At 37.1% G+C, this 20886-nt stretch overlaps 1 protein-coding gene across 2 annotated transcripts; it reads right to left on the bottom strand.

Annotated features, from left to right (window-relative positions):
* Positions 1-2036: 2036 nt before the first annotated feature.
* ALX1 (ALX homeobox 1) lies at positions 2037-20190 on the bottom strand. 2 transcript variants are annotated; one of them, XM_053943275.1, is made up of 4 exons: positions 19912-20190; positions 17388-17692; positions 13710-13838; positions 2037-2682 (listed from the first exon to the last, which is right to left on the bottom strand). In XM_053943275.1, exons 1-4 carry the CDS (start codon positions 20141-20143, stop codon positions 2362-2364), a joined length of 987 nt encoding a protein of 328 aa, XP_053799250.1. In that variant the 5' UTR covers positions 20144-20190; the 3' UTR covers positions 2037-2361. The 2 variants fall into 2 exon arrangements, with proteins under 2 accessions (XP_053799250.1, XP_053799251.1); XM_053943276.1 differs by lacking the exon at positions 2037-2682 and adding an exon at positions 10737-10762.
* Between the last annotated feature and the right edge of the window lie 696 nt (positions 20191-20886).

Raw genomic sequence — 20886 nt, 5'->3', positions numbered from 1 at the left:
ATTGTAGCATTTTACTCCTGGTATAAAAAAAAACTTGTACAAATTATTTTGGGGGGATTTCAGAAGAAAACAATAGCAAATTCTGCTATGAAAATAAATAAGTAAACTGAAAGAGGCAACAACAAAAATGGATCAGAGACTGCCAGCTAAACTTTTCCTTCTTTGTCCACTAATGAAACCCTAACAAAAAAGTTCTGCAAATCACTTTGGCATTGTCTAAATATTATACCTTAAAAATAATTATGTGGAAACTGAACAAAATTTAACAAAAAAAAAAAAATTAACTGAAAACAGTTTGCTAAAAAATCCATTGTATTTCCACTTTCATCCTTCTACATATTGCAAAAGTGCCTATACAAAACTAATGCCTCTACCTGTACCAATAATTTTTTGTTGTTGTTGCTTTAAAACATAAGTCTAGTTTTACTGCTGTCTAAACAGACCATAAAAAATGGAAAAGATAACTTCTAGCCAGAATACTCTTTTCCAGCTCCTCAGGCCAAAGTAGAAGCTAATTTTCAGAAGGAGAATCAAATCAGGAAACCACAAATTGGAGTATATGTATGTGTTAAAATCTGAGTTTATTACAAGTGGAAAATAAGACAACCTTCCTTTCAACCTTCCTATGTAAGACTCTGCTGTAAAAATCCCATTTTTAGTTAATCCTGATGGTTTCAAAGTCAAGTTTGTTTATTCCCTTGAAAGGCTACAGAATGAGTACATCTCCTATTTTTATTTCAAATTTAGCCCCCGTGAGTGGGAGAAGAGAAAATCTGGGGATTCCTGTGTGTTTGTTTTTGTGAGTACTGGTAGCTCTGCAGTTGCCGTGGTGAAATCTGCTTCCCGATCTTCCCTTCTTCCCCCATGCGCCCTCTGTTCCTAACTAATGGCCAGAGAGAAAAGCAAGAATGAGCAGGGGGTGCCCTGAGAGTTGCATCCTGTTCTAATCACAGCCATGCAAGTCCTTCTTTATTTCAATTAATTTACTTTGCCTTTATGAACCTGAGAGACTGACTGTTGCTTTCAAAGAGGCTGACATTTCACTCATCTGAAGGAGCTTGGAATGTGACAGGGGAAAGGGAGGAGAAGTAAATCAAAGCAGATATCAATTCTCCAGATGTAAAGTATTTTTCTTCCCCTCTATTTTTTTTCCACCAGAAATGTCAGAAAGTCTGCTGACATTTTAATTCCTTTGTGATAGGCTGGGAGCTGAGAGCCAAGTCCTGCTGCCATTGCAGTCAAAAAGATTTTTCCCATCTACTTTAAGGGTAGCAAACTAGTCTTACACTCTGGAAAGCATATAACCAAAGTTTTAACAAAATGTAACTAAAACTAAATGAACATTACTGTAACATCATCTTAAGATCAGATACAAACTGAAATTAACAAGGCTTGTTGGACTTTTTTGTTTCAATTTGACCATAGAGTAGCAAAACCCAGTAAAATGGACTGTACTGGAAGTAATCTCATTCTTGTGTTGTTTGGGGTTTTTCCCTAATCTGAATTCTGTTAAAAGTGTAAGAGTACTATTCCATGTTGTCTATGAGTCACCCAAGCTTCATGACACCCTATCTGTAATCTTTAAGATTTAATTAAAATATACTAGTTGACATATAATCTGTGCACATCTTTGAATACTCTATAAAGCACTGTGATCCTACTTTTAGCATTATATGTGACCAAAAATCAATCTAATTATCTTTAATAGAAATACACTCAGATCCATAAGATAAAGTAGTATCTTCTATTCTTATTACATTAGCTGTTCACTGATATAAATTCAACAAGCTCATCATGCATTTAACAAAACAGCAGAGCTGGCTCAGAGCAGTAGCGTGGTGCTGAGAGAACTCAGTCTACAAATTCTACCTACAACATGAATGGTCATACATTTCCTTCTTTGCGTGGTGTGCTTAGAGATTTACATCATGGGTGCAGTATAATAAATTTACTTTCCTTTACCAAGTTGTTCCTTTATGAAGTATGCAATTGTAAAGCATGAAATTTTTTATACAGGACTGCTAAAAGCCATGGAGTAGACATATTTGCTTAGTAGTTTTATTTTTTTTTTTCAGGTTCTATAATCATATTTCATCAACTGGTACAACAAAACATATATAAAAAGAAAAACAAAGAGGGCTTGTTTAGCTTGATGCATGGTAAATCTATTTGGTTTATTCTTGGTTTATTGTTAAATATTATATTGCATTTCTTTAAGCAGACATCGTGTATATTGTGACTTCTAGCATTCCACACACAGCAGCTTATTGTTGTTCCCTTTAAATATGGGAAATAAAAATGGTTTTAGTTTGCTTTAAAAAAAAAAAAAAAAGAAAGAAATTGAGAGAGGGTACTGCTATATTACATGGCCCAAGAAATATTGGCAGCATGCTCTTTGGCTTTCATCCGTAGAACTGCAATGCTGGAGGACCTCCTTTCAAACTCTGGCTTGGTTTCAAAAGCATGTCCATTGGTTGCCCCAGAAAGCAACGAGTCAGTGAAAAAATTATTGAGGGGCATGTGGCTAAATTGGTTCTGGTGGTTTGAAAAGCCTGTGTAGCCAGAATCTGTCCGGGGTGAGTGGGAGTAAGGTGTCATACAGGAGGACGTATCTCGTGGCAGCATGCAGGAGGTAACCACAGAACCACTGGCCGCATTCCCTGCCCACAGATTGTTCTGAATCTGGAATATATAAAATGAACACAATTAAACTTAGATAGTTCATCTTTTGTTTTCTGCAATGCTTGGTTTGCTTTACTTCACATATAATTAGTTCCCCTCTAAAACAAGCAACAAGTATTTAACAAGTTCTCTGCAATCATGTCAGAAAATTGTGTGAAGAGATCACATGAGACAAAATATGAGATCGTTCACTTAAGTGCAAGGGCTGATGAATCATGTTCCTTACTTTGCCATCCTTTTGTCCTGCAGCTCCGTATATGATGTCTAGTGTTGAACCTCAGGATGCCATCAGCCCAGTCAGTCAATAAAATTAATGGAAACACATGACTGAGATCAGAGTGTCAAAAGAGTGTACAAGATCATAGATATTTTCAACATAAATGCTTCTCCTCATTTGAATTCCCACTGTAATGGTAGGAAAAGGGTGAACAAAACAAACCAATTCGGATTTCTCATGTGATAAAGCCCAACAAGTATTTGAAAAATTTAATAATGAGAAGTCATGCGTAATTACTTTAAAACAAATGAAACCCTAAAACACAGGAATTACTGATAATACATTCAAGACCTTTTCTTAAATTTGTTTCAAAGATAGATTTGACATAAAATTTATTTTCATTACTTTTTTTGTGAAACTATACTTTGAGGGCATTTCTCTTTCAGCATTCAGCCTGAACAAGCTGCATTGTGCATCCCCGGAAAATGTTGCATGACAGACTAGGACACAAACTTTGTGGTTACCAGCAATGTCTGGAGTAACCATGTATTCAAGCTTTGATGTATAATCCTTTCTATACTTGGCAGTCGCTTAAAGCTCCACTCTGTCTCTTCTCTGAGGCCTTCTACCATCTATGTATAGATGCTATTTATGGATAGGTATTTTTCACTTGTTTTTTACAAGATGAACGGGCAGGAAGATTTTTAAGACCTAACATAAGTCAGCTCTTGTTGTTATCTCAGACTGCATGGTCTTTCATTCCTGCTCTATTCACTCTGATTTGATCAAACTTCACACTCAGCAACTGCCCTCCTGTTTTCCCAAGCTCTCTACTCTCTTTCTATCAATGCTACTTGCATATGTTATAATTTCTGACGTGCTCAATCTTCCTCAGTCATTCCTCATTCACACACATCATTATAAAATATACAGCTTTGTATGTCTTCTCCACTTTTACCTATATACCTTTTCTGAATGCTGATTTTTTTAATGTGCAAATAACATCAGGCAAGACATTTTTAGCCCCCATTCACAGTACAGATCTTGTCAGCCAGTAACTATATGCTTTCCTATTTGTTTTCCTTTACTAAATGTGTCTTCTCTCTAAAAATCTGTTGTCTGTTCAGTGTATTCTTGCCCTGATGCACTGCCATTGAGCCCACGCGTCTTTGTTCTCTGTGATATGTTGGAGTAACTCAATTACTCTTCAGTTAGCACTGAAAAGTGAATTCCCACTTCAAACTTAATTTTAAATTCACATTCCAAATCCACAGACAAAGGAATTTTGACTTTAAGATATAACGGTTATCTCTCTAGCTGAGTGATTTTTTCTGTCAAAGTAGAGGTCAGAGGAAGTAATGAATTATGACAGACACACACAGAATGAAAACATGTTTCTAAGGCTGATGAGTTGTGTTTTCTCCCATTGTCCTATCACTTTGCAACAGCACACACCAAACCACCAACAAGCTAAAGCGATAAATTACGGTTCACTGAACTCCTCTAGCTGAGATCTAGTGCAGATAAAAAGGATGAAATAGTCTTATTTTAAAAGTTGATATTTTAAACAGTTGTATTAGCAAGGTCATCAGGAGCTGACAAACTAATCTGGACTCCTTGGGAATTCTAGCAGCAAAAAAAAAAAAAAAAAATTTCAGTAAATGCTCCATTTTGGTTTCCTCTAAAAGCCTGGGGGGAAAATCATGGTAGCAACACATCTCCCCAAACTCTTGGTCTGCTAGCTTGTTTACACAGACATGCATGCATGCAGTTATAGTTCCACACACTCATGGATATGCCTTTCCACGCACACCCACATAGCTGGGCACACCTCAGGCTTCTGCTCTTGCATATTTTAGGTGGTTTGCTGGGAGGCAATGGAGGAAGTAAGGTCACTGAGGAAGGATATGGAAGATTTTTCCTTCTTGTGGGCCTCCTGAAGTCTATATGAGGAAATCTAAAAAAAAGTTTCTGAACTTTGCAGTTGCCTCTTCTCATAATCACTTTTCAGAAGACTCCAATGTCAGCCCATTGGAGACTCTCTACAGTTTGACATGATTCCCAGCTGCCTTATTACTCCTTGATTAACCTACCTGAGCCAGTTTTGACTTATAATCAGACAAATTTCCCCAGGGAGAAACTAGTTAACCTATGTAGTGTGTAATACACAAGCTATTTCTGAAGGAGCTCATAATCTCCAAAGCTAACTTACATGCAACAAAATCTTATTTATCTGACTTACTGAAATTTCTTTCTAAGAAATGCTATGCCAAACGCTGCAGTCACCCAGGCAGCACAGATATAATTATGGGAGGAATTTTCAAAATAAAAAAAATTTAAATACTAACATGAACAAGTTTGCCTTTAATACAGTCATGATGAGAAATCTTCAAAAGGTTCAGAGGCTCAGTTAGAAAGTGTCTAATAACCTATGTGGTCTGGAGGAATCACAAAATCACTCTTTTCATATTTTGAGTAGTTTGGTTTGCAGTAAACTAAGTTTAGTACCACCAATTTTCCTGATATTTTTATTCTAGACAAATCTCTTTCAATTTATGTTCAGTAAGATTGCACAGGTGTAAATGAGAACAGAATTCAGCTGCAAATCCTAAAACATGCCAATGTCTTTTTCAAGAAATATGTGAACAACCTGTTAATTTCTAAAACTTTTAAAGGAGTGCACTAGGTTTCTTCCTTAGGGAAAGAAATCCAAATTATTAAACTTAACTTCAGGAATGCCACAAGATTTTAGGAAAGCTTTACATCTTCTCTCATGAGGCAGTTAATGCCTTCCAAAACAATGTTTCAGTTATATCATTTTTCTATTCATTTTAGTTGGTTGAGTGACTTCACATTTGGTATTAAATTTTCATTTCTTTACAAGGATTTACAACATAAATATCTTGTAGTGAAATTTAGGTGCAGAAGGTATTCCTGTATTAAAAATAAATACAGTAATGTTTCACAATAAGTCAAAATGATCAGACCTTCTTCTGGTATGTTAGAAGGAAAAGCAACATTATGTACATGAATTTAAAGAAAATATTTTTCCTCTTAAAATCTTGTGTGATCCATGAACTATATAAAAGGCAATTCAGAGACTGTGAATGAGGCCATACATACAGCACATCTCTGGTTTCTGTTAACATCACAAACAACTTGAGCTTTGCTCTTGTGGTTACCATGAAATTACCAGAGCCCTTCAATATATTTACCTACTGTATGTTTTATACACACATACACACTCACACACACCCTTCCTGATCGAAAAAGAAATAAGATTTCATAGCTGTGACAAGACCATAACTGGAGAGTTATGGTTGTTAACATGGTTACGATATGATTTCCTAGGCACATGACCTTCTGTTAGACACTGCAGAGGAAAATGAGCTGAGGTAATTGGTCATCCCGCTTGGTGTCATTGCTTTTTTCTGTTAAGCTTTCAAACTCCCTGAGCTTCAGCCTTTTTATGTAGCCGCTGGAGAAATCACATAAACTCAAATATCAGATTTTTCTGGGAGTTTTACTGTCACTTCCCTAGCTTTGTTCTCCCATCACCAAACCCTTGACTTGTGTTATTTCAGCCACCTGCCTATCCAGACTAGAGACTGTCTCTGAGTGCATGTGTTTTAGTGTTCCACATGGGAAACAAAACACTAATCTCTTTTAAGATATCTAGATATCAAGAGATGTTATTATTATATTACATAATAAATGTTATATGTGCTGAATGTTATTATAATTACTCTGGTTAGAAATTAGAAACTACCTATTTCCTCTGTGGAAAACAAGACTAAATGACACTAAATTAAGAGTTAAGAATTTATGTAATTATAGAGAACATGTGAATGTCAGACTAATTTGCTAAATTTTTGGCACTCCTCCTCTTGTACTACAAGAAAATATCAAATCTGTGCTAGCACAAGGAACTACTTTCAGGAGATTAAATGCAATAGCTGTTAAACTGCTCAAAACTACTAGATCACAAGTTGCATCTGTTGGCCACTCCTAGTCCATCAGCAAAATTAATTTGGTCTGTAACTTTCCACACTTTTTTTTTCTGGGTGCCTCTTTAGAACATCCAAAATACAGGTAGAAATTTGCCTGTGTTTCCCAAACTTGTAGATTCTCAGAATAATTTAAACTGAAAAGAGCCTCGGATTATTTTTCTAAACCCTTGCTTGCAGTTACTCTCAAATTTAGATAAGGTTACTCAAACCCCATCCAGCCATGTTTTAAGTTGCTCTAGCTGCAGGGGTTCATTAATTTCTATGGGCAATTTGTCCCCACTCTCATTGTATTTTTACATTAATATCTAGACAGAGTACTTATTGGTGTTTAATTTGTGATCATTTTGTAGGAGCTGTTGGACAAGTGCACATGTGAAGATCACCTGTACGTATCGGGCTCATGTATGAGACATGCAGCACACAGTTTTCAGATATGAATAAAATGCCAATTAGCACATTTTAGTGAGAGGCTTAATAATACACATTTAAAATATGTGATAGACCCCTTCAGCCGACATTTGGCTTACACATGGTGAACAAAATAAAAATCTGACCATTAGATTCCACACTTAGACACATTTGCTAAGCTTCCAAATAATGTAGGGTTTGAAAAGTCATCAAGCTTTCATTCTTGTATGGGATGTTTGGTAAACTGTAAATTCTCCCTACGGCAATCTCGAGGCCGCTTACAATATGGATTAATTATATTTCAACTCTATTATACAGTTAAAAACAAAATTTCATATTTTGAAAAATACTATTAAAAATTTTGTGTATCATAGGAAGAAAAAATTTGCCGTATAATTAAGCCCCAGTAAAGTCACTCACACTTAAAGAAATACATGTTTCACAAAAAAACTCTACAGAGCAGCAAACTGAACACTGAGACTATGAGAAGGACCACATACAGTGATGGTTTATTACCAAGAAAAAATAAAAGTGCAGTGCATAAGCTACTTCGTGTGGAACAGACACCACCCAGAAAGATTAGAAGTGTCACTCCACTCTTGGAAGATCAGCCACAGCAGGGCAAATGAGCACACATGCAGCAAGACACACAGCGTGCAGGTGGTGGCTCAGCCCAAGCTCCACGCTGTCACAGCTCGACAGCACGAGTGTGAGATAAAACTTCTTTGAAGCCAGATCAGGGATGTCTGCCACATCCACTCATGCTCAATCAGTGTACCCACAGCCTTAATGAACTATTGTGATTAACTGTCATTTATGTGCCTACTACAGTTAAAAGAAATTTTAAGTCATATAACATGTGGTGTCTAATACATTCCATATGAACATTTAATTGCAGCATGTAACTTTGATTATTGCTAATGAGGATTAGCCATATGTACCAAGGCTAGAGCAAACGATAATGATGATCCAAGGACTCAGTACTTAACACATGTATGCTGATACCACTTCTACACTCTTCAACTGCCAACACATTATGGGATGCCATGCTGTTCAACATATTAATTTGATTTATCCTTCTAGTGGATGGAATGCAAATTTCAGCCTCTTCCTTCTATTTATGAGATGTCATCATTTTCCTTTCTTTTTACACCTTCTATATCATTCCTGTTCCCATACTTTTGAAAAGCTTTTGTTGTCTTAGGATTTCCACCTGCACTAGATTGGGCTTTTTCAACTGAAAAAAAATATTAAATTCTATCACATCCAAGTCTTGCCTGCATTTTCAAGAAAAAAATTTAAATACCCAAACATTTTACATGTGATATCAAGAGGGAAAGTAGAATGGTGTGACAAAATTAATAATTTTAAAAGAATGTAGAAGAAAAATTACAAAAAATGAACATGATTAAACAACAAGTAAGGAGGAAAGATGCAAAGAAAGGAAAGAGCCTAGATGGGAGAAAAATGTTGACTTTTTAAATCTGCTTTTCAATGTTACAATTTAATGTTTATTTACATACTGATGCACTTATTTATAAAGACATCTTTATCAATTTGATTCACACAGGGAAATCTGGGAGTCTTGTGTGTGTAAATAAAGGGGGACTAAAATGAAATTTTGTCTCAGGTTTTCTTGTTAGTTCTCATAAATAATCATTCTATCTGATGACATCAAGTACCTTTGTAACAAGAGCTTTCCCAGTAACACAGGGTGGCAGAAGAAGTCAAATAAAGACCAATAAGGGAAGAGAAGAACAAAACTAAAGTTTTTTTTATTGTTCCTCTTCCAACATATTTATACATCTGTGTAGATAACTACAGATTATTGCAGGTGAACCAGGTATCAGAATAAAAAAAAAAATGTTGACAGATCATCTTACCTATTTTACACCTTATGTTTTAGGAATAAAAATTTTAGTTGATCAGCTTTTTGACAGCTGTAAAGGGAACCCATGTCTGGCATAAAAATCCTTTTGGTTAAGTTTTTTAAACACAAATGTCTAATACTTATCAGACCATGGCTGCCTAAAATGAAGGATGGATCCTTCTTTTAAATCCTGTTCACCAACACTTCAACAGTGTCTCAGATATCCTGAGACATATTTAATAACACTCTACACTGTATTTAAGTGACCAAATTAAGTATGGCTTGTTTACTAACATTCACTCTGGTGAAATGAAATAAACTTCCCCATGAAGGGAATCTGCATTCATTTCCCCACTGATGTTAAGATGTTCTATCTTATCAGTAGGATATTGCTAGTTAAGCTAAAAATGTCTAGGATATGTGTTTTCCTGAGTGCACTTAAGATGACTTAGACCACAATGTGTTGCATCCGCAAGAAAACCTTGAAGTTAAACACTGAAAATATTGTAACTAAGAACTTTTACTAAAATGAATTAAAATTGCCATGCATAAAATTTTCCAAGAAAAATCTGATTTTCAGCATAATGTTGTTAAAGCCTTGAAAAAAACATCTGAATCACAGATGATTGTTCAAGAATATTGTACAAACTGCCCTCCTCTGTAACCCAGAATTTGACAGTATAATTAATGGAAGATTAATGTATGCAGAATTTGGCCCGTTTAGGAGATATTCAATTTCTTGGCAGGTAGAAAAGCAACTAAAAAAAACTCCAAACAAACAAACAAAAAATCTAAAGTCAGTATACTGTAAAAAATAGTTAGACTGAAAGAGCAAAGCAAAGAATTATTCACAAAAGAAAGCAAAGAATTATTCACGAAATCTAAATTGTCATTATTATGAAGATAAAGATGTGGAATTTAATAGCAAAATTAGACTGGATTATAGAGACAGGTGTTGGATCAGATCACCTTCAGAGTCACTTCCAACCTCAAACTTTCTCTGATTCAGAGCCAACCTACTGCATGAAATGAGCTGAAAGATTCATTTTCTCACAAGAGAAACCTTTCAGATTTATGAAGTCACACAATACATAGCAGCATAATGTTCTTAATTTGTATTTGATGAAGATAATTGGTGAAGAGACTAAGCAGAAGTCTCCACGACACCCTCGACTGACTGCAAGAGACTGATGCTTCTGCTGGAATGCAACCGAGATGTGTTTTCTCAACATATCCATAGTTGGACTCAAAACAGAAAATCTGCAGGCTGCAAATCCTTATAATGCATACCAGAAATTCATATTTGTTCCTGCTCTTTCTACCATAAAGCTGTAAACTTCTCAGCTTGATTTCATCCTTTTTCAATACACAGCCTATATTTTCTTGCAGCAACAGGGAGTCTGTTTTTCTCCATGTTGCTTCTTAAATAAGCTCTAGTGACCTGTGTTCCACAATCCGCAAGAAAAAAATAATTTATTTAAAAGTATATTTTAAAGCATATTTTAAAATTATTTATTTAAAGGTAAGGCAAAGCTTGTCTAATATTTACCTATTCCATTGTCACAAGAGAAGTGCCTGTAGTGGTGGTGGTATGGGAATAAAAGAAAAGGAAAAAAGGATATTTGCTTTCTTTTCTTACATTAACTACAATGAAATAAAGGAATTGTTGGGGAAATCAATTTATAACATTAAAATGAAAAAATTTTAAATACATTTTCTGTGTGAGTTGTGGGATAGATTGATGAATTTATAGCAAGTCAGGAGCTGTACATTTATTTTCCATTAGTGGAGCACTTAATAATGGACATCTAGTTCAAAAGATTTGAATGCAGTGATGTTAGTAGTCGTGTTTTTAAAACAGATTTTCATTGTTTCAGTCATTCTCACTAGAAATGTTATATATAGGATAGAGGTGAGGTTTTACTGAAGGACAGGATTTCAGAATGCGAAAACTATGAAGAATTACCACCAGGTTGGCAAGAATATGAATTTTTATTAAAGCTTCTGTGGTAATTGCCTGGACACGTACTCATGTACAGAAAAGTCACCAATTTTTTCTCTGAGGAGAGGGCTACCTTGTTTTTATCATGTAGCCAAGCTATGCATGCAAGTGCTCAGTTGAAACAGCCAATGTAAAGTGGACTCACACCTTCATTTACACCTTCCTGTTCTTGAAGTACGCTACAGCACAAAGCATCATTCTCATGCAGGTGTCCCAACTCAATTACACACTTGTGCCTCTCTGTTTACCTGCAGTCTGTTAGTTTGTGCTTGTAGGTGAGCACGTTGCATTTATGCTTGTAAAAGAGTACACATTTTGTATTTCTACACATTTTAGAGAAGCTTGATCTAAGATGATGGGACCAGTATTTGCATTTAAATCTTCTGTTTTTAAGAATCTATTAATTAGTGATGGAAATATTTGCCAGGCTGAAGCTTAGTTGTGTCATCTGTCTAGCAGATATTTTTTGACAAAAGGATAAACAGGAATGCAGAGAATTAATCTTTTTAACAATCTGAAAGTACAGAATAGTTATTTTATTGGGTTAGAATTCTATAGATCATATTATCATATAGTTAAAAAATGTGGGATTTTTGAAAAATATTAATTTTAGGACAATCATTTTAAGTGCTTACCAATCACTTGTATTATTCCATTATCTTATACTAATGAAATTTCAGTCATTTAGGAAAATATGTAGATGGATTCCTACCAAAAATACAAGATAAGTTGGCAGACACAAGTTTAGTCTAGAAATCCCAAAGCTTCAGCACTGTTCCTTGTTGTGATGCTATAGGTAAGTCAGAAAGACCTTTACAGGAGAGTTGACCGCCTTGAATGAGACCTGTGAGTGAAGGCAATTCTATGTCTTTGTGAATCTACCTGGGGCTACCTAGGATTGTGTCTGCCTACCTAAACAGAGAGTCATGCAGTGGTTGCTAATGCAGTTTGCGTTATTGCCCTGTTACATTTTAAAATGAAAACAAGACAGCTTACAGACAGAAAACAGACAACTTACAAGTGCCACCACAGCTGAATTGGTTGTGTCCATGTTCTGAGCTGCTGGAGCACAGGGCAGCTCTGGCCCAGACACCAAACCTAGTAATATGTAACCTCTTCAGAGGTAAAGCACATTAAACTGAGTAGATGACACATGAGCCGCAGACTCCTGGTTCATAGCTAATCACATTCATAGAATCATAGAATCACTAAGGTTGGAAAAGACCTCCAAGATCATGAGGTCCAACATTTGAGCAAACACTGCCATGCCAACTAAAGCATAGCACTAATTGCCATTTCCAGTCATTTCTTGAATACTTCCAGGGATGGTGGCTCCAGCATTCCAATGCTTAACCACCATTTCAGTGAAAAAATTCTTCCCAATGTCTGACCTGAACCTCCCCTGGCTCAGCTTGAGGTTATGTCCTCTTAACCTGTCACTTGTTCCCTGGGAGAAGAGACCAAGGCCCATCTTGCTACAATCTCATTTCATGCAGTTGTAGAGAGTGATGAGGTCTCCTCTGCACCTCCTTTTCTCCAGGCAAAAAAGCCCAACTCCCTCAACTCCTCCTCACAGGACTTGTGCTCCAGACCCCTCCCCAGCTCCGTTGCCCTTCTCTGAACATTCTCCAGCACCTCAATGTGGTTCTTACAGTGAGGGGCCCAGAACAGGACAGAGGATTTGAGGTGTAGCCTCACCACTGCCAAGGACCTGCACTACAGGCCAGGGTGCCATTGGGCTTCTTGGCCACCTGGGCACACTCTGGCTCATGTTCAGCTGCTGTCAACAAACACCCACCGGCCCTTCTCTGCTGAGTCAATTTCCAGCCACTCTTCCCCAGCCCTGAGGAACTCTTCATTCAGCCAATTCAGAGCATGACCAAAGCAAGCTTACATAGAATATGAGTATTTTCTTAAGGTTGGCAGAAACCCCGCTACCTAATGAAGCTGAAGAGCACCAAAATACCAGTAGTGGAAAGGAACTATGCAAGATTTTTTCTTTGTATGGTGCTTTTTTTTTTATTAATTATGTGGTAAAAGCAATGTGAAGCCAGAGACATGAAAAAAAATGGCACCAGAATAAAAATATTCAATGTGCTAAAACAAGCAAGGAGACAAACAAAAGCAGAGAGTGAGGCAAAGCAGTAAACCAAAGGACTGGAGAACAGAGACAGAAGACTGCAACCTTATTATGCAGTATACCTTACTATTTACTAACAGGGAACTGAAAAAAAAAATTAAACCAACTATAATGGTCTGAGACAGCTGCTTGTCTCCCCCAGTGATATATATTCAGTTCTGATTCTGTATGGCTATATTACAGTTTCATGCTAGTAAGAGACTTGTTCTATTTAATGGTCTGTTGAGGTCCATAAGAAAATGGTGCATGTTTAACACATCAAAAGGAAGCTCTCTAGAGATCAGATAGTTTATACTTCATCTTAGCAAAGTATACAAAACCAGAGTTGTTAGGATGGCTGCCAAATGTAGAACCAAAGTACTGCTTGGTCTTTACCATACCTGAGGGTAGCTGTCAGTCCTTGGAAGAACAGATATGTCATAGGTGGCAGCAAAGTGGCTCTTGGCTTGCTGGATCTGACCATAGCGCTCTCTTTTTCTCCATTTTGCCCTTCGATTCTGGAACCAAACCTATAGCATACAAGGAAAGAGTCATCAGGGTAAACAAAATTATATACTGTGCAAAGGGCTTTAGGAAAATAGGAGATTCTGGACAGTGGCTTTGAAAATTTCTGTTTATCTACAAAAGAGAAGTTCTCTGCCTGAAAATTAATTTTTCACTGTTTCAATCTTGTAAATGTCACACCTGCTTAACTTATTGCTGGCTATTTTAAACATACATATTGTTTCATTCTTTCAAAACAAACAAACAAAAAACAAAGGCAACCTGAGAAAGATCAGTCTGTAGCAAGAAACATTCTTTTAAATTCCCATGCCCACTGACTTGTTGTGACTACCCATAATCTGCCTCCTTGAGGCGTCCATAGTCTCTATCAAGTGCAGCAGTAAAAAGGCAGGAAAATTTGGCACAAGGACAGTAGTCTACACAGCAGGAAAGGTTTCTATAAGGAAGGCTAGCTAAAAGGCCAGGAAGATAATAAAAAGTCACCATGTCACAGACAGTTTTTGAACAACTGTGATTTTTTTTTCACTTTGGTGTTAGGTGATATCTGTTTCTTATAATGGAAGACAAATAATTGCACTTTCAACTATGGAATAATTTAGATTTTATGCTTAAATTTGTTTATACCCCTTGGTCTGTTCTGTAATATTTTGAGTGTCAAGTATTATATCAAAAACCCATTATATGACAATTTCTTTCTGTTACTGATAACTGTCATTGTCCCATGGTCTTAATAATTTATTCTTGTCTTTCAGACAGTTTAATTTGGACTGATTAGGCATTATCATGATGAATAAAGGGGATTGCAAAGAAAAGTAACACTGTGTAAGAGTAATATCCAACTAGTCATTATTGTTCTGGTGTAAGCAAGCTCACTGAGATTTTTTTTAAGAAGTCACACTTTTAACTGAACCTTTTTTTTTAAAGGAAACAATGGCATTGGTTAGTCATCCTGCTAAATTGATCATTAATTCACTTTGATATATACATACATGAATGGTGGGATTTTTATAGATACTTCCTGTATTTTGAGGGATATTTACTAGTTCCGTATTTTGGGATAGTTAAAATAACATTGTTTGGTTTATAATTCCATTCTTGCATTGATCTTTGGAGAACTCAAATGTCTTTTGATACAGCTTAAGCAATCAGGGCATAATTTTGCCCATTTTGATTCCCAAGGACTTGTGGCAGATGTAGTATGTGCAATCTTTTAAAAGATTCAGCAATCAAAGCAAGGCTCATGCATATAACTCCTGAGTATATATTGTTAGGAACCTTGGTGGTAAATTTGTATTATTTATGATGCCTGAGGTTCAGCAAAAAGAAAAGGGAAGGCAAAAAAACTCCTGTCTCCACAAGAGGCATCAAGGACATGATAAGGAAATTTAGTCATGAAGTCCTTTCCTTGAAAAAAGACCTTGACAATCTTCTTAAAATGGGTACCAATTACTGAACTGACATGCAGCAGGAAAGAGAACAACTTAGATAAATTAGGTTCAGGTTGGCTCTCTCTGCATGCGTGCAGGACAAATATTAAATTGGATGTTGATGAAATGGTGGTGAAGGGAACTCTGGGTAAGGTATCCAGCTGATCACTCTGCTACACTAAATCAAACAATTTGCTTGAATTCATAGAAGTAAATGAGAAAAAGCACATTTTTTTTTGCCTTGGACAATCCCCCAAAATGTTTCTGTTTACACCACTTTACTAGAAACTTACTCTTGGCAGAGATAAAGTAACCATTTGCCTCCACAAAGCAATGTAGAAATCTGCTGCTTGTTATCCTTGAATTGCCAGATGCTTGCCTTTAATGACGTAAGGCCTTGCAAATTGCTTAATCTTGTGATGGAATACTCTTGCTACTCTGGATAGAAATGATCAACATGTCTTTCCATATTTAGCATATGAGAAATGCAAAGATCAGTTATCTTTTAAGAAAGGTAAAACATGTTTAAATAAAATAGAAATAAATACTCTCTGAAAGTCTGATATAGACATATATTTTTCATTTACTGTCTTCTTTTAAATACTCTTACAATATGAAGCCTAAAAATCTTAGAAAAAAATGTGATAAGTCAGATGACACACTTTAGTTCAATTTTCCCTCCGTGCTCTCACTACTAATTTGTTCTTGAAGTAGTTCTCCGTATTCCAGAATTAACTTGTTAGAAAAGTGTTTTAACATTATGCTACCTTCTTTTTTTTTTAAGTCAAGACTAAATCCCAATGAATGGAAAGCTGTACCAAATTGAGGAGAGGAATTGCACAGAGCCTAAAGAGTTAAAAGCCACTGAAACAAATTCCATCGGCATTGCTGATATCACATCGATGTAACGGAGCACACAGTCTTGGACTCTATTTTCTGATGACAATGGCATATGTGATGCCAGCTTGAATAGACACGAAAAGAACACTTCATTGTAAAAGTAATTAGTTGACTTTTTCTGAAAATGTTTCTGCTTTAATTTCAGTTTGTATGCATGTGCACTGACGTCTATTTCTCTATATGCATGTGTGAGTATGTGTTTAATTACAAGTTGTGAAGTTGTTATCATATTCAAGTCACTAAATTAAAAAAATTAATCCCAGTCTGTAATAATCAACAGGACTGTTATTCTCTAAATTGAAATAATTATTATTACCAGAACAGAAAAGAGATCTAAAATGAAGATAAACTTGCAAAAAGTGGCTCACACCCTTTTCTAACAGAAAAGCTCTAAACAAGAGAAAGGCTGAATTTCCTGGATATTTAGCATCTTTTCTCACCATTGCACATCAAAAGTCATAAATATTATTGAGATTACTATATGAGCACATACTGAATGAATCACATTTGTATGCAGTTATGATATTCAAATAATGTACTAAGTGATCACCAATATGTTTCCTTCCAAAAAATAGAATAATATTATTTATAAGTTATCAAAGTTTAAAAAGCAGAAATTGTACCTCCTAATTTTGTGATTTCTAAGATCATTCCATACAGAAAAGAGGAATAGATTATGTCCTTGTTTTATACAGGCACAAAGCACACACACACACACATATCTATGTAAATGCAGGTATATAACTATATAGATACATGTATACATTTTTGTATGTGTAGTTTCACTGTACAGTCTTTGGATAGAAACAAGGAATTTATTTACTTTTCAGACTGTAATTTTCATGCCATGACACACACAGAATCCTCTGCATCTGAGTTCTGCATTGTCATCAGTCTGAACTACATGCAACAAGTCTATAGTGGGATCTTTTCACGTAACAATCTACGTTTTCACTGCCTGGAATTCTACAAGAGATCAAGACAGCTTTACTGTTGATGTTGTTTTCTCATCCTTTAAACAAGTGTTCAGAACTGCAACACAAGCTATTTAAAAAAAATAACACGTTATTTTAGCACTACAGCATAACAACTCATGTCCATAAAGAAATGAGGCAAAACAAGCTGTTTACTTTAGTTTCATGGTCTTTTGTACAATCCCCAAGAGTGTAATTTACTCATTCCTACAATGTACAATTTGTCATAAAAAGGCTGAAATCTGGTTCCTACCTGGACTCTGGCCTCAGTGAGCTCTGTTCTCAGAGCTAGCTGTTCTCTTACATAGACATCGGGGTAGTGAGTTTTCTGGAATACTTTCTCCAGTTCCTCCAGCTGCAAACTGGTGAAAGTTGTTCTGTGTCTCCTCTTCTTACTGCTGGAGACATTGCTGTCACACTTATCACCAAGTTCATCCAGGTCCCCCTTCTCCTGCAGCCCTTTCACTGGAGACATCCTGAGATTGTTGCAATTGTCCATGGGCCTGCTCAGCTCTGTGTGAAGAGGCTGTCCTTCCACTTTAGTAATCCCGTAGTTCACTGTGTACAAGGTGGGTTAACAGCTGGTTAATAAATGATCAAGGGGGAAGGAGAGGTGTTTAGACTCAGGAGTTCATATAAAACAGTTTCACAAGGAGCCAAATTCTATCGTGGCAGTGTTATTTCTATAGGAGATCATTGAAGAGGAATTTGTAATATTAACTACAGATAGAATAAAAGTGCTAAATCATATTGAATTTTAACCAAGAATGTTATCTGAAAATATCATCTGAAAACTTACAAAGAAAGGAGACTGTGCAAGAGACTTGGCTATTTTCACCCTATCACTATTCCTGCTAAAGTAGTTAACAATGCATGAAATCAGCCTCAGCTAGAGTTGTACGGTTAAGGAATCTTAGCCCAAAACAGATTTTCATAGAAGAGGCACAAAGCTATTGACAAATGTGCCTTTAAACTTGGAAGCAAATGTAAAAAAACCTCTATCTCTATGAAAATACAAACTAACAGTGAAGTAAACTTAATAGTTGTAAACTGACAAATCAAGAAGCAAATTAAACCAAAAATTAAATTCACTTTTAAAATTCACTAAATTCCATATACCTTCTTTTGCATTTGTGTAGTGGAATTATTTCCAATGAAGCTTGTTATGGTTACAAAATACAAGGCATTTATGCAAAATGTTAACTTATTAAAAGAGATAGTTTCCTATACTTTGCAAAAGGATTGCAGGAACTATTTGTCTTTAGATAAAACTTTAGTGGGAGAGATAAGAAATATTCCACAGTAGCTTCTTAATAAAGAATGAAAATATTTCCTACTTTACAATATTTTTACTTATCACACATCACTGAAAAAGTAATGAAAAGTTAAAGAATTTAAAAAAAAAAATTTAATTATTTTCTAAGAAAAAGGTGGGAAAAAAGATTCAAGTTCTATAGAAATTAAAACGTACAAACATGCTATGTAACATAATAAGCTAGCTTTGAGATTGTTCTCATGTTCTGAGTAATTTCTTTTCTTTCAATTTGAGCTGATTGCAATGAAACACAATTTTTAGATACTTACCATCAACACATACATAGATAGGAAATGCCCTAAAGCCCTCGAGGTACACAGTAAATTAGCTAATTAAGAAAAACTTCAATGTATAAATCAATTTCCTATGGGTTTTTATTTTTTAAATTACACTTGAAGAAATCTATCGATTTCTTACCATTTTTTCGTACAAATAAAAGAACTTTCTCCAAAAAAATATATATACTTCAATGACTACATGAAGTCAAAAAGCATATCATATTGTTAGTCTTACTGCAGCTGATCTTAACCATGTTTTCCAATTTTTCTAGGAAATTAGTTTGTAAATTTTCTTCTACAGCGGTTTTCATTGTATTGGAATAATGGGGAAGATTTTGAATGTTTTAAAAAGAAAATATTCTTCATTCTCCTTGCTTATAAGCTAGAAAATTTTAATACTCGATAAAATGTTTATTCTTTGGATGACCGACGGGATTTTGAGAACAATCACCTTCACGCATCAATTAGCAACACGGCAGAGAACCCCGCTACCGTCGCAGGACGATGTTTGAAGGAAGCAGAGATGACCAAGCGGTCTTCCGTTCCCTCCCTGGATCGGCACCGGAGAGCCGGCCGTGTGCGGGGTCCGTCCGACACGGACACACCGGCGATGCTTTTTCCCGGGAGTTTGCTGGGTGAAAACGCCGCGGCTCGCAGTGGGGGCGGGGATGGCCGGGCAGCGGCCGGAGGGCGACCAGGGGCCGGTCAGGGGGGTGCCGGGGGTGGCCAGGGTGTGCCGGAAGGTACCGGGGGGCGGCCGTGTCCTACAGCACCCTCCGGGACCCGCCGGCCCGTCGGTCCCCCGGGCGGGCTGCCCCGCGACGGGCGGGCTGTGCCGGCGTGCCCGGAGCTGTGTCCTCGGCCAGCCGGAGCAGCCGGGCCGGGGCCAGTGGGGAAGGAAGGCAGTAGCTGAAGAGCTGCACTGAAAGGAAAAGAGCTCTTCAAAGTAGGCGTTTTCCTTCTCACGGATTTTTTTTTTTTTTTTTTTTTTAATACTAGGGTAGCAGTATTATAACAATAGTATTGTTACTTTACTACTATTATTATTTTACTAGGACCTGACAGCCCCTCGCATGCCCACACCCGAAGTCTGCACAGCTGCCTTTGGTCACCCTGGGCGGGAGAATCCTTGCCCTCCCCCGCACATCTCCAGGAGGAGGAATAACCCTGGGATGACGACTCACCGTTGCTGTCCTGGCAGGGTGATGTCCTCTCCAGCCTCACATGATGCTCAGCTCTTTGCAGAGGGTTGAAGGCCTGTACACATTTGCTGCCTGACGTTTTGCTATAAAAGGACTCATTGTCCAAAGTTTCCATAACGTGCTCCAAACTGCCTCCTGCTCCCATATAAAAGTCACTGTTCTTGCTCGGCTGGCTCTTCAGGGCAAACTTCTCGCTCAGAAAATCCATAATCATCTAAAGCTGCTTGAGAGCCTCTTCCCCAGACAGAGGCTGGACTGTGAGCAAGGGAGGGAGAGTGAGTGGATGGGAGGGAAGGAAGGAGGGAGGGAGGAAGAGGCGTTCAGCGCTTAGAGAGCTGTTTTGCCTCTGAGCCTTTGATTTGTCTTGTCTTGAAAGGGGAACCCGAAGTTGCTCTTATATCTTGAAGCTCAGCAGGACTTCTTGTGCAACCTCCCATTTCTAATGAATATGAAAATAAGCAAGTAGTCTAACTCCACCCCAGGTCCCCCAAGACCTAATCCCAACACAGGAGGGAGTTCCAGGCCCATTTTCCACAAACAGATCTGTTTCAGACAGACACACACAAGCATTTGGGGAGGGTGAGGGGAGAAAGGAAGGGAGGGAGGGAGGGAGGGAGGGGAGGGAGGGAGGACAAATAAAAAGGACATTTCCCCTTGCAACCTCTTCTCATTTCTCCAGGGATCCTGGAAAAAGTAATCCCTCGCTTCCCTCCCTCTCCCCCCAGATCCCTGAGAGGCTTACAGCAAAGTAATTTCAGGGGCACATACCCTTAAGTAAAAGATTTTCTTTAATCAATTTGACTGATATGTCGGTAGCTGCAGTCCTGTTCTCTGAAGCTGTAAAATTAAGAACCGGTGTTCCTTCTCTATTAAACAGCTCAGGAGTTTTGTCCTAGAGTTAAACAGAGAAAGAAATGTTGTAGGCAGTTGTTTGTGTAGAGGGAATGTAAACCAGCG

Source organism: Vidua chalybeata, chromosome 5 (assembly GCF_026979565.1).
Source record: "Vidua chalybeata isolate OUT-0048 chromosome 5, bVidCha1 merged haplotype, whole genome shotgun sequence".
NCBI classification, from domain to species: domain Eukaryota; kingdom Metazoa; phylum Chordata; class Aves; order Passeriformes; family Viduidae; genus Vidua; species Vidua chalybeata.
This window is presented reverse-complemented; position numbering and strand designations above follow the sequence as displayed.